The sequence below is a fragment of the Malus domestica genome, chromosome 15, assembly GCF_042453785.1.
Source record: "Malus domestica chromosome 15, GDT2T_hap1".
In the NCBI taxonomy this organism is placed as follows: Eukaryota; Viridiplantae; Streptophyta; class Magnoliopsida; order Rosales; family Rosaceae; genus Malus; species Malus domestica.
The window spans coordinates 45888829-45901891 of record NC_091675.1 but is presented as its reverse complement, the minus strand read 5'-3'; the positions used below and the strand labels follow the sequence as shown (position 1 = coordinate 45901891).

General features: G+C 37.5%; 2 protein-coding genes across 4 annotated transcripts; one reads left to right on the top strand and one right to left on the bottom strand.

Moving 5' to 3' along the window:
• The first annotated feature begins 245 nt into the window (after positions 1-245).
• On the top strand, positions 246-3884 carry LOC103436336 (14-3-3 protein 7). 3 transcript variants are annotated; one of them, XR_011576359.1, is made up of 8 exons: positions 288-666; positions 1425-1731; positions 1972-2059; positions 2655-2764; positions 2867-3012; positions 3414-3448; positions 3604-3737; positions 3837-3884. XR_011576359.1 is itself a non-coding variant. In XM_070814227.1 (7 exons), the coding sequence occupies exons 1-7, from the start codon at positions 600-602 to the stop codon at positions 3607-3609; spliced, it is 768 nt and encodes a 255-aa protein (XP_070670328.1). In that variant the 5' UTR covers positions 246-599; the 3' UTR covers positions 3610-3857. The 3 variants fall into 3 exon arrangements, 2 of the variants coding, with proteins under 2 accessions (XP_070670328.1, XP_008373074.3); XM_070814227.1 differs by having other exon boundaries at positions 246-666; positions 3414-3457; positions 3604-3857; XM_008374852.4 differs by having other exon boundaries at positions 283-666; positions 3604-3857.
• A 57-nt stretch (positions 3885-3941) lies between these two features.
• Positions 3942-7039, bottom strand: LOC103442513 (uncharacterized). Its single transcript, XM_029094617.2, has 4 exons — positions 6113-7039; positions 4870-4962; positions 4634-4701; positions 3942-4389 (listed from the first exon to the last, which is right to left on the bottom strand). The coding sequence occupies exons 1-4, from the start codon at positions 6740-6742 to the stop codon at positions 4278-4280; spliced, it is 903 nt and encodes a 300-aa protein (XP_028950450.1). The 5' UTR covers positions 6743-7039; the 3' UTR covers positions 3942-4277.
• Between the last annotated feature and the right edge of the window lie 6024 nt (positions 7040-13063).

Sequence of the window (13063 nt, the reverse complement as noted above, 5' to 3'; positions counted from 1 at the left end):
TCAAGTTTTAATTCTAAGTAGTTGATTAGGAATTGTTTTTACATGAATTATTAAAATAGTCCTCGAGGGGAACGACCTTGCATGAGCATCTATATTATAACATTCTTGTATTCTTACAAGTATTTCATGTAATTTTGCCCCTATTTGCATAGATGGTAAAAATCCTATCATCTCTCTCGGTGAAAACGAAAAGGAGTTGACATAACATGTCGCTCAAAATGGAGACCACTTGCGGTGCACCACTCACCCTTTCTAATATCAAACACCCATCAGTGGTTGTCCCGATCAATAACGCATCCAACCATATCGCTCCATGTGATCCTCGTTTCGCATCCAATTCCATCCACCCGCCCTTATCTCACCGTCCGAGGATCCAAGGGAAGGGTTCACAAAATCCTGACCTTTCTCACTCAGACCATTGATCCTACAACCTGTCCGCTAACCATTTCCAACCATCTCTCAGTTGAACTACTGACTAGTCACGTGATAAAAAGAGATAGACGGAAGGTTGGGACAAGAGATATATAAGTAGAGCATATTATATAGTTTTAGCTTTCCAAGGTTGCCAGAACCAGAGTTTCTAGAGAGAGAGAGAGGCTATGGAGATAGAGAGAGAGAAGCATGCTTACCAGGCAAAGCTTGCTGAGCAAGCCGAAAGATACGATGGTATATATATGTTCTTCTTCTTGCATGGACGCTTCGTTTTCTTTTTTACTATTTCCTTTTTTCAGACGTATTTTTGGTACTCAGTCTCATCTATTTTGTAGATGATATAATGTAATTAAATTTGAGCCAGTGTATTGTGGTGATGTTATTTTTCATTTCATTTTCTTACTTTTGGGATTGGTGGTGTTATATTTTCTTGGCTTTGGAAGAATACTAAATGAGTTTACTCAACGAGCATCCAGTTAGTCTAAGTTTAAGTTAATTAGACCAAGTTAATTACTGCATGTTCATCCTAAAGTAATGATTATCTAAAGTTTTCGGCTTGATCCTTGATTGCTTAGCCTGGTTTTTTGATCCCAAAAAGATAGCAAATAGAGAAGTGATACCTATACATTAGGTGTTCCTAAGCAGAGACAAAATTCCCAGTTGTTTACAAGCAAAACTGGTTATGTTAAACACTATTTGATTGTGAAACATGTCATACCCCATCCTCGATCACCTGTTCGTTCTCCGACTCAGTTGGGGACCATTTATTTGGTTTGTATGTGGCATGTAAATGTAATGGAAATTGTTTAATTTTGTTTGTTAGTTTTGATATGGTATTAGTCTTGTCATTTTTGCAACAGTGTTTCCCGAACGTTGCTGATTTGAGTTTTGAAATCATCTGTGGTGGCAGTAGTGCAAATAATTTTTGTGTTGATGGTATTTTCTAGACTTGCATATTACATATTAATTACATTTCATTTTTCTTGATTCAGAGATGGTTGAAGAAATGAAGAAAGTTGCCGAGTTGGATGTGGAACTGAGCGTGGAGGAGAGACATTTGGTGTCGGTTGGGTATAAGAATGTGATTGGGGCAAGACGGGCGTCATGGCGGATACTGTCTTCAATTGAACAGAAGGAGGAGGCAAAGGGAAGTGAACAATATGCGAAGAGGATAAAGGAGTACAGGAAGAGGGTTGAAGACGAGCTTGCAAAAATTTGCCATGATATACTGACAGTTGTTGATAATCACCTCCTCCCATCAGCGTCCACAGGGGAATCCACTGTTTTTTACCAGAAGATGTGAGCTACATTTTGGTTTGGAATTTCTTAATTTTTTTGACCTTTTGTGCGTATTAGATTTAGATTACGAAGGATCTTCACTCCAATGCCTATTCCTTATGACAGACTTCGTCACAATACAAGTTCATGTTTCGCTTTTCTTTGGCAATTGTGTGTGTGTGTGTGTGTGAGAGAGAGAGAGAGAGAGAGAGAGAGAGAGAGAGAGATTTGAGTTGTGATCCTTGTTGTTTGGTGTGACAGGAAAGGAGATTACTATCGATATCTAGCTGAATTCAAAGCTGGTGATGATCGTAAAGAAGCTGCTGATCAGTCGCTCAAAGCCTATGTGGTATGCTTTGATTCTTTTGTTTTTTTTTTTTAAAAAAAGAGCCCCCTTCGCTTATTAAACTATTAAAGAAGCAAAAAGGTAGGTACAAAGACGGGAGGGACAAAGAACCAAACCCCGCAAAAGAAACCATGCCAACAAAGTCAAGAAAAACGATAGCTAGGGAATCCTGAAAAAAATCCCTAGAAGCTGCAATCGCAAAAGAAGGGACAGGATCCCACCAGTGAGAGCCAACGTGATCAACCCCATAATTAGCTAAGGAATTAGCAACCTGATTGCCCTCTAAAATAGGACAAAAACGAGAACGCATTTTAGTTAAGAGAGCCAAACAGTCTAACCAACGAACCGTACGACACCATGGCCGCAATGAAATTAAAGAAAAGTGAACATCCATTGACGAGTCACATTCAATCCATAAATAAAATCAACCTCAAGACCAAGCGTGAGTTACCGCTTCAACCCCGCCAAAGAGTTAAGCTTTGATCTGCTTTCTTGCTGGATGTCCTCTTCCCTGTCATGTTTTCACTTTCTGTTCTCCTTCTTGTTATATTCACGTACCCATAACTAGATCCTAACGAAATTTACATATGTGCTGCAGAGTGCCATTGATACTGCTGCCTCTGAGTTTCCCCCAACACACCCAATCAGGCTTGGCCTGGCTCTAAACTTTTCTGTTTTCTACTACGAAATTCAAAACTCCCCTGAGAGGTTTCCCTAATCTTCCTTTCTCTCTTCCCCCTTGGCTGCCTCCTTCCGGTTATTTTACGTAGTGTTTACTTTTGTGTTCCATTTGCAAATTGCACTATGCAGGGCGTGTCATGTAGCTAAGAAGGCATTCGATGAGGCTATTGCCGAACTTGACAGCCTCGACGAAGAATCCTACAAAGACAGTTCCCTCATTATGCAGCTTCTCAAAGATAATCTCACATTGTGGACCTCGGATCTGCCAGAGGGAGGTAATTTTATGAGTCATTTTCTTTCGTTCTGCATTGTTTTGAATCTTTTGTCCAACTTTCTAAATTATCTTCAAGTCATGTCACTATGATTTCTACAAGTCCTGATAATCCCTCTTAATTGGAGTCGTTGGGTTACAGGGCAAGATCTTCATAAATTCATTGTTCTTTCTCATTCTTTCGATAGCGTAGTGGCTAGTTATCTTTTGCTCAATGAAAATGTTTCCTTTTACGTTCTTTTTCGTTGTTTGCGTCAAGAAATACGTCCCCGTCTGATCATGTTCTCCGTCTTAATAATCTTTTGTTGTTGGTGCTTGTGTAATTAATGAAAAGTAAATCAAGTAAGTTGTTCTGAGTTTACGCACTTAATTCATAATTACTGATTTTTTTCATTGAATTGTCAGGTGAGCAATTTAAAGTTGAAGAACCCCATCCAGAGGTAAGGGAGGTAATACTATGACAGAAAAAAACTGCATTTTGTTTTCGCAAAAGTTCATTTCCACCGTCAGCCGTTTATTTTCGGACATACGTTTTCTGGTTTGTTTGTTACATTGCCTTGCTGCCTTCAATCCCTAATTAGTAATCAATGTGCAGAACTAAATGGGGATTAGAGAGACTAATTATTTGGGACTGGCTTTCGGCGACGGAGCAACATAAGGCGTGTGACTCAACAGAGTACTAAGTTTGTAGTGCAGGGAAAGTGAGTGCTGCTATTGGCTTGTATCAGTGTATGTATTGTCTATTAACAGAATCATACTCTAAATTTGTGATCCTGATGGAATTTGTATGCCAAAATGTTGAACACTTACGTATGCTCTCCCTACCAGATTTGTTTCTTTCTTCGTGAACGAGACATGCCTATTGATTTTCGGCCATTATGTTCCTTGTTGTATACGTGCATTGGAAGGAATCGAACCCTTGGCTACTTTGGCTTGTTCGATAATTATAACATGTAATCTATCTATTTGATACAAATCTAACATTGAATAAATTAGTTTACAGGGTAGGCATATTATTTGCCCCTTAGGCTCTGAAAGTTACATTCATCCGTCAAATGAATCTCCTTTTCCATCTTCGGTAGAACACAAGCTTGTGCTTGGATGAAGCACATGCCGGCAATGTGCTTGCGTCAATCAGCCACGCGTGAGTGGGCAACTCCAGGCTGCTGATGCATGAGAGAGTCAACAGTTGAGAGTCGTCCACCCGCGCGACTTTTCTCTACAATGATTAATTAGTCAGTGACTGGTTTTGATGTTTAGCAGATGAACTTATCGGAGTAAGAAGGACTTGATGTGCTTGTGGTACTCCTTGGTCTTTTCTGCGTTCAATGCATGCCCTGCATCCTTGATTACTACAAGCTGAGCATTTTCTCCCAAGTGCCTATGTTTTTTCAAAGAATTCAAAATTCCGAATGAGTCAGTGAGTTTGATAATCATTTCGTTTTCAGTTTTCACCTTTCAAAAAATAACAACGAAAAACGAAAACTAAAAACTATTTTTTTTCAGTTTCCAAAATTTGATTTTCAGTTTTTTGTTGTAGTTACCAAACCAAACTGAAAACTAGAAACTAAAAACTGCGCCTAAACAAATGCATTTGGTCAATACTCGAGCATCAGAAAACTGACCTTTTTAATTTGTGAGCAAATTCAACTGGAAATACTTGATCATGTTCTCCCCAAACTATAAGGGTTGGCTGCGAAACGAAATTTGAAATGTATTATTAATAAAGGATTCGCTAAAAATAATCATGCTCACGTGCCCGGGAGATTTTCAACCGTTGGCGTTGCATGCATTAACAGTTGAAAATCACCGATGCGTTTGAGGAACTGACTTGTACATTTCTTAATTAAGAAGATTGAACCTGAGGAATCTTGGGGAGGTCTGAAAGTTTTCGGTTTTTGGGGATGGCCTGGATCAACTCTTTCTTCTCTTGCACAAATTCGGAGTACATTGCCTGCTCATTTCACCAAAATTTTAGTCCTACTTAAAGCTGTGAACTTTTTCTAGGGATTTTCTACAATTTTCTGGAGTATTTTAATCATTAAATCTTTGTCCCAAAATACAAAAACCAAAATTTAATTGTTAAGAAGCTCGGAGTATCTTGTACTCCAAAGTATCATGGAACTTTTGCTTTTATCTGTCGGTATATAAATACAAAAATGCTATTTATCATATTTTTCATACTACATGTGTACCATCTTTTTAATAGAGAAGAGATTTATATGTATTAATGACCCCTACCTCTAAATGTGATATGAAAATTGTATATAAATGATAAATGCAGTACTACTCTTTCGTATAAACGTAATCGCAACAATTCCTTGCATGAATAATTTGTAATTGTTTTAATACCAAACCAAACCATGTTGACTGTTGATTTGTCAATTGTCTCCTGAGTTAAGGATGAAGATCTTCTTGATCAAGGAGTGTGAACTATTAGATAAAAATTCAACGATTTTAATTATTATAATTCTAAAGAACTCTCTGTTTGTAACCGTTAAATTTTCATCTAACGGCTCATATTCCTTGATAAAAAAGATCATCATCCTTAGCTTAGGAGAGGATCTGATCCTTCTATTACTAATCATTCCCCGACAAGAACGTAAGATATAATTTATTTTTTAATAGACTAAATTTTGACGTGTCAACCAGCTGTTGATTAGATACTTCTAGAAAATAAGTTATGTCCTTTCCGTTTAATTAACGGTGAAAACTCTTCGCAGCATTTGGAACACCCTACTATATTCTATCCAAATCCTAAAAATATACTTTAAAAAAAAAAAAAAAACATAAAACCACTAAAGAAAAATCACAAGACAAGTGTTCCTATTACATATAATATAGTTACCTTTTTAAATACAAGCGAAATTAGTCACGGTAGTTAACTTTCTTATTTGCCCCTACATTTATCGGACAATTAATGGAGACTACGATTTTCATGTTGAAAGGATTAGACTGCTAATTTCTTCCTCTTAAACTATCATTTGAGGGATTTGATTGAGTAAATATTGTTTATGTTAATCCATAATTTTAATCTAATTCTCCATACCAAACGAGCTTACAACAATTAAACTGAAATCAAGATATCAGTAAGTTGAATTTACCTGAATGAAATCCATGAGCAAGCAAGAGGGCAGCAACCCAACTGGAGGTGGCTTGAAAAACGTGTACCTGACCAACTCCTTCAGCTTCTCAGGCGTCTGCGGCGTCAAAATCCCGGCCGCCTCATCCAAATCCGAGATCCGAAACGCACCTTCCCAGAGGTCCTTCTCCTCCAGGCACACGGCGGCGCCGCATATCACAACCCTCTCCACCGCCTCCTTGTACATGGCAGCCAAACTGTAGCCCACAAACCCGCCGTAGCTCAGCCCCACCAGGCTCAGCCTCCGCACCGAGTGCGCCTCCATCGCCTGCATCACGCACTCGGCCTGGAACCACTCGGACCGGTCGGGCCGGGTCGTGTAGGAGTCGCCGAAGAAGACGAGATCCGGCACGTAGACGTTGTAGTGAGGGGTGACATGGCGGAGGAGGTCAACGAACTGCCACATTGCGTTGACGCCGAAGCCGTGGATGAGGAGGAGGTTGGGCTTGGAAGGGTTCGGAGATTGCGGGACCCAGCAGTGCATGGTGGTGGCGCCGTCTTTGAGGTCGGTGATTGCAGACCGGAGGCCGGCTCGGGCGAAGGTGAACCGGTGGCATGAATTTTTGGACTGGGTGATGCTGAAGCATGGCATTTTGGGTTAGTTTAGAGGCGGGTGAGATTGTGTGATATATTTTGGGTCGGTTTGAGGCGGGTGATGGCGATTGGTGGGTTGGATAGGGTTGCAAGAAAATCAAATTCACGAATTGAAGAATTTCCGTCACGAACTAAAGATGCTACGGAACTAACATCAAGGGGCAAAAATACGTAAAGTAGATATTTTTAAGGGACACTTTGTATCTAGTTCATAGTTGATATAATTACGGGAGTTTTAACAAAAAGTTCCGGTACTATTCATTTTAATGAAAAATCATATTTTTACACTAAAAAATCAAATCTGTTACTATTCATTTTACCTTTTATTTTGTCCTTATCATTAAAACTCAAAATTTTCAAGTCTTTTTTATTAGTTTTCCTTATAATTATTTGATTTCAGTTTTAATCAAGATCCCTAGGCTTTGTACACATCAGCATTTTATTATTCACTTACTTCCATGTCAGCTTTTTATTTTATTTATTAAAATTTTTAATTTATAAATTATACTTCATATCACTCATTATCACGGTAAAACAATGGGAGAGCATTGTAACTGAAATTCCCAAATTTAAGTCCCCTAATTGAAGCTATTCATGAAGTCTGTCATTGAAAAGCTGATGTGAAATCTCCATATATGCTAACAGAAAAGGAGGTGGATTGTCTGCCCAACCATTTCCATACTTTTCTCATCTTTTCCTGTTTTGTGTGGTCACGATTAAACCATGTCAATATTTTATATTCCTATTACTTTTTGTTTTATTATTTTTATATAAAAAAATTAATATAAAATATTGACGTGGCTTAACCGTGACCACACAAACAAGAGATGATGGGAAGAGTACAGAAATGGGAGGGAAGACAATCCACATCCAACAGAAAAATGTACCCCATGCAATAAGATTGTACCCCCACGCATATGGCCTTTTTAGGCCTATTGACTAGTATTTATGTTTACCTGATTAGCTAATTTGTATCCCAGATTAAAAAACTGATTTTGCAGTCACCATATATGCTTAACAGAAAATGTACCCAATGCAATAAGATTGTACCCACGCCTGGCCTTTTAAGGCTCATAAAGGAAAAAAAAACTTATTCAAACATTTTTACAAACACTTGTTGTGCATACCAGAAATTTGCATAAACAAAAATACAAGCTAAAACGAAATGCTCACGTATTTACAAGTCGTTAATTGAAGATACAAAAAAACCTTGTAAAAAAAAAAGGTAAAAAAAAAAAAAAACCCTTGAACTGGTCGGAGGATCTCCAAGTTACTATGCAAATGCAATTCAGTTCTTCCCCGCTTGAAATACCTCCGACTGGGTAGAACTATGGTACAAAGATTACCCATTTAAAAATCTTAACAAAATCTCTCCGATGTAAGAAAAAACAGACGCAATATTTTTAAATATTCTGCAAAAATCTGTGTTTGTTTGAATGCTTGTGGAGAACATATGAATTTTGGCAAAATTTGAATGCAAATGTAAAAACCAAAAACGGAATAGCCTAAATTGGGCAACTGAAATCTAGGAGTTTCAATTACAATGCTCTTTAATTATTTTGAGAGTGCTAATGAATGATATGAGGGATAATTTATAAATTTTTAATAAATAGAAGAAAAAGCTAACATGGAAATATGTGAAAATGTTGATGTGTACAAAGTACATGGATCTTGATCAGAAACTGAAATTCAACAAGATTTTAATCATAGCGTATAGGTAACTAGGGGCTGGATTCTAATTTCTTCTATTTTAAAGCCAAATGATGTGGATGTTATTGAATTATTACTTAAATGTTGATTAACATGTTTATTTCTTATTAGTAACACATTATTTAGTTTGCAAATTTGATTTAAAATTTTAATTTTCCTAACATTATCCATTGTTGTTTTCATTGACCTAATCCAAATTATTACAAACCATTTATTTTTCAGATAAAAAGTGGATTTAGCATAATTAAGAAAAAAAAACTTCCATTAGCTGGTCTGCATATTATCAATCGAATATGGAGAATAAATGCTCCCGTGGATGGTAGATGATGGAAATTTATATGTCGGCATTTTGTGACCATCACACCATCGCTGGACTATAGACCACACTGCACAATGAAGCTGATGAAAAGACTTTTAGATCATAATTATGTTGTATTTGGAGGATCATGCAGACATGTTTGTAGTTTGCAGATGCAAACTGTACAAACGTCATCGGAAAAGTAATGACATATTTACTTACTTAAAATCGTAAAAGCAGTGAATTTGTATAAGAATACATGAATATGAGACGTCAGAATTACTTCTGTTTCACGTCCTTGAGTTGTTTATTGATGTTGCAAAGGAGTGGGCTTCCTAGTTACAAGATGAGCGGATTACTTACGTTTCACGCCTTGTAATGAGGTTGTTCATTATTTAGCAAAGTGTGCTTTATCTATTGGTTGTAATATGGTTTGGAGTGAGGTCTCGGATGCCCTCCTTCAAGACTCATTGTAATCTTTTTCTAAGTTAATGACATTATCATTTTCTTTTAAGAAAAAAAAAAGAGAGATAAATAATCTCCTTGTTGAGAGAAAGTTTTTATTGTGACAGAAACATGGATGATACACCACGTGTTTTTACGTAAGTAGTGTTAAATTTTATTTTTTAAATTGTTAATTTTTAACACATATATCCCACTATTTATATAATGACACGTGGTGTACTACCTCGTGTGACGGTCATATTGAAAAATCTCACCCTGATTGCCCTATACCTAATTTAAAGAAAGCACATATTCTCTCGTGCACTTATGTAAGCATCTTGGTAGTTCATTTGCCCATAAAAGGAACACAACATTCTCTTAGTATTTAAGAAAAATAGTACTCATCAACTACTTATTAGACCAATTTTCTTTTTTCATTAGCCCCATGTTATTTGAATAGGACGTGAGAGATTCAAATTGGGAACTTCTTTCGGAATGAGTTTGGTTTTACTTGGCTTGATACCTTTGTACCATCATTCGAAATATCCACTAATTTTCTAGCAATTTTCAAATTAGATCATTGTAGATCAACTCTCAAAAATATTTGTTTCTTGCATATGTGTTCCGGCATCAATCCTGTAATTATTCTTTTTCCTCTTTCAGTAGCGAAAGCTAGATGAGGAATTTGTATTGTATCATAAAATAAAATAAAATAAAATCAAATCCAATTAAAAATAACGAAAAAGGTATCATATGTGTCACAAGCGAATCAAGAATCTTTTGCAGGGTAGGGTTAATAGGTTTTTTTTTCTTTCTTTTTTTCTTTTTTAAGTAGAGGACCAATTGATGGTTTTTCACGGCAGTCCACTATTCTAGAAGCTGAGAAGACGCATTTCAGTTTCTTCTACCTATCATCGTGTGATTCACTAGTATCAAAAATCGAACATGCCGTGTGAAATCCGAGCCTAGAATTCATTCTCAATTACTAGATCAGCCCGTTGTGGTTGGGTTAAAAGTTTTTTAGCTATCCAATATTCTGCAAATAAATATAAAAAAAAGTTTATAACGAAGTTCATTCAAATACAACAGAAAATCGTTTCAGCGAGGAACCTTTGAAGTTTGAACTGGCCACAATACAAGTTTGAACATGTTAAATTACGTATGTTAACTATGTCAGTTTTCACACCACTGAGATTTTCCTCGTATCCACGTCCCTTTTTTCATGGCTTGACTTAACTTCTTCAAATATCTTCAACTGGTTCCCGCCATCCTTGCGTTCTTCGTTATAGTATTCAACATTGCACCCTTTCTGACTGGGGGAATTTGATGGAGACTGGCTTAAGGAATTAAGGAAATCCATATCGCTCTGGTATGCATCGACCAGTAAATGACTTGGTGGTGATTCTGAGTCGTTTCTGTCCAGCTCCTTCAAAGTAATGCCACATTTGAGGTAATCAGCACCAGCCATTGCAAGAGCTTCTATTGAAGGCGGCATGTCGATTTATTTTTTCGACCGCAAAAGATTAATCTTAACTGTATCGAGCCAAGCCCTTGAGGAGTATATATAGGGGGCGTCTACCAGTATGTTTAGTTAAAATCAGACTAGGATCAGGAAACCTATTTCTTGTCCAATTAGGTTTTGGATTGTGTATAATTCTTTATTTTCTTTTAGAATTTCAGTTAGGAAAGAATTACCAAATCCTATGTCCCTTCCTATGTGCAACTTGATTTGGTCTAACATCCTAGTTCTTACTTCCACTGTTCTTTGGCACTGTTTATTTTTGTTACTTACAATATATTAGGAATCTGTGTTTAGATCTTAAGCTCTATTTTTTACCTTGGGAGACACGGCACAAGATTGAAATGTCTAAACCTCCCACTTCGAAGCTGAAACTGACGTGGGCGAAATAATTTGGTTCGAGTTCGCCAACTATAGCATAACAACATTGAGAATACCCTTTTTTTAAGTATAAATGTTATGTTATACGGGCTTCCAAGTGAAAAAGCTCATAATTTGATTTAGTACGTAGGATCAAAGATGATTTAAAGATAAGAAATTCCTTTACACTCAAACGAAAGTTAGAAACAAAGTTGATGGACCTACCAAGTATCCTCGCCAAACATCTTTCTCAGACTCCCCCCAAAATTACTCTGTTCGATCAAAGTGTCTCCAACTCTCAAGAGCCAACGGTACAACAGATCGTCATGCTGGACCTCAACTTATGCTTTCTGCTCGATCAAGAGTTGTTGAACCTCTAGAAAGCATGGTGTTGCAAGTAATCGAACACGATGATGGCAAAAGCGCCTTCAGTTAAGACCAACGTGCATGTTCGTAGTTTTTTGGACACCTTGTCCACACAAGATTATGGGTTCGAACATATTTTACGAGATACAGTTTGTTTATCTCAATGTTGTTTTGCTTGAAACATTAGAATGGATCATGGACGTTGTTAATCAATCCTTATCTTAGTGCACAAGTTTTAATTAGTCGCACCCAAACAGTCACTTGTATGGTAGAGATTCTACTCTCGAGATACTGGATAAATGGGATGGAATGAGATTCGATCGATAGTACAACCACCACTTACAAAATTGTTCGTGTTTCTCAGGACAACACTGGCACATATTCTCTCTCCAAGAACCGTCGTTGATACTTCATCTCATGGTGAGAACATCAACATTGAGGCGTGGATGTTGAAATTTTTTATAAGAAAGAGTGGACGAGAGATTATTACACCATAATTATGCGTCCTTGGTTGAGATCAAAGAGAGAATTTATACTTGTGCAGAGTGGGGAGCATGACATTTTTTTAAAGCAGTCAGAGAAAACGTGAGATTGGATGCACCCGCATTCTATTTGGATATGTTGGAAGAACGTACCAACCTTTGTGCGGAAGCTTGAATCTCGACACGCTCCTACAAACACGAACAAGTACTTTGTTCTTCTGTGCAAGTCTAGAACCTTGAAGGTCGTCGGGTTGGCTACGGTATGTCGTGTTGTCCCTTGGTTTTCGCCTCCCAAGACCTAGGGCAAATAGTGATAGCCTAGGGTCCTAACTAGAATATGTGAACTTTATGAAAAGCTGTGTTTCTCTCACACTAGTTTCTCTCTTCCCCTAAGCATCCTCATTTAGCTTTAGGAAGAGGATGATACAATGAATTAACGCCATTCACATTCCAAGCTGAAATGGCTTTAGACATTCATCTAATTACTACATAAGTAATTAGGAAGTTAATATCTTCATGTGGGTGGACTCTTCACCTTATGGTATTTGTCATATTAGATAAATCCTACATGATCTAAGATGGTCTTACATGAAACCGGTAGTATGTCAATATTAACAGTGATAGAGGATCCTCGGAGGGTCACCGAAGTCATTGGAACTACAGGCCATGGGAGGATACATGAATCTACAGCCTTCCGAGAGTCCAAATTCCCTAAACAAATTATTGTTGGTACATGGAAGCCTAATTTCTGTCACAAATTATGGCAAGTTGTTTGAAACAGAAACAAGAAGGAAGTATGGGAGAAATTTTCTCTTAGCTAGAGGAAACATGTATTTTTGTTGTAATATTAGTCCAATATGTAATTCTGTTAAATCCGAATGTCACTAGGCTACTGGCATATCCACTAGGGAGTCAACGTGGACAGTTGAACTCGTGGCAGCCAGGAAAGTTGTTGGGAAGCGCCTTTGATGACCTCTTGGTCGTCTGGGTAGCAACCTATTCAGGTACATAAAGTGTTCGACAAATTCTAAGTGAGACTGGGCAGCACCTTTATGTGCATTGTTGTCAACATCTTATAAACAAACTTTCTCGGCGTTATTGACATATGCTGACAAACTCGTTCGGCAGCTGTTGGCTCTC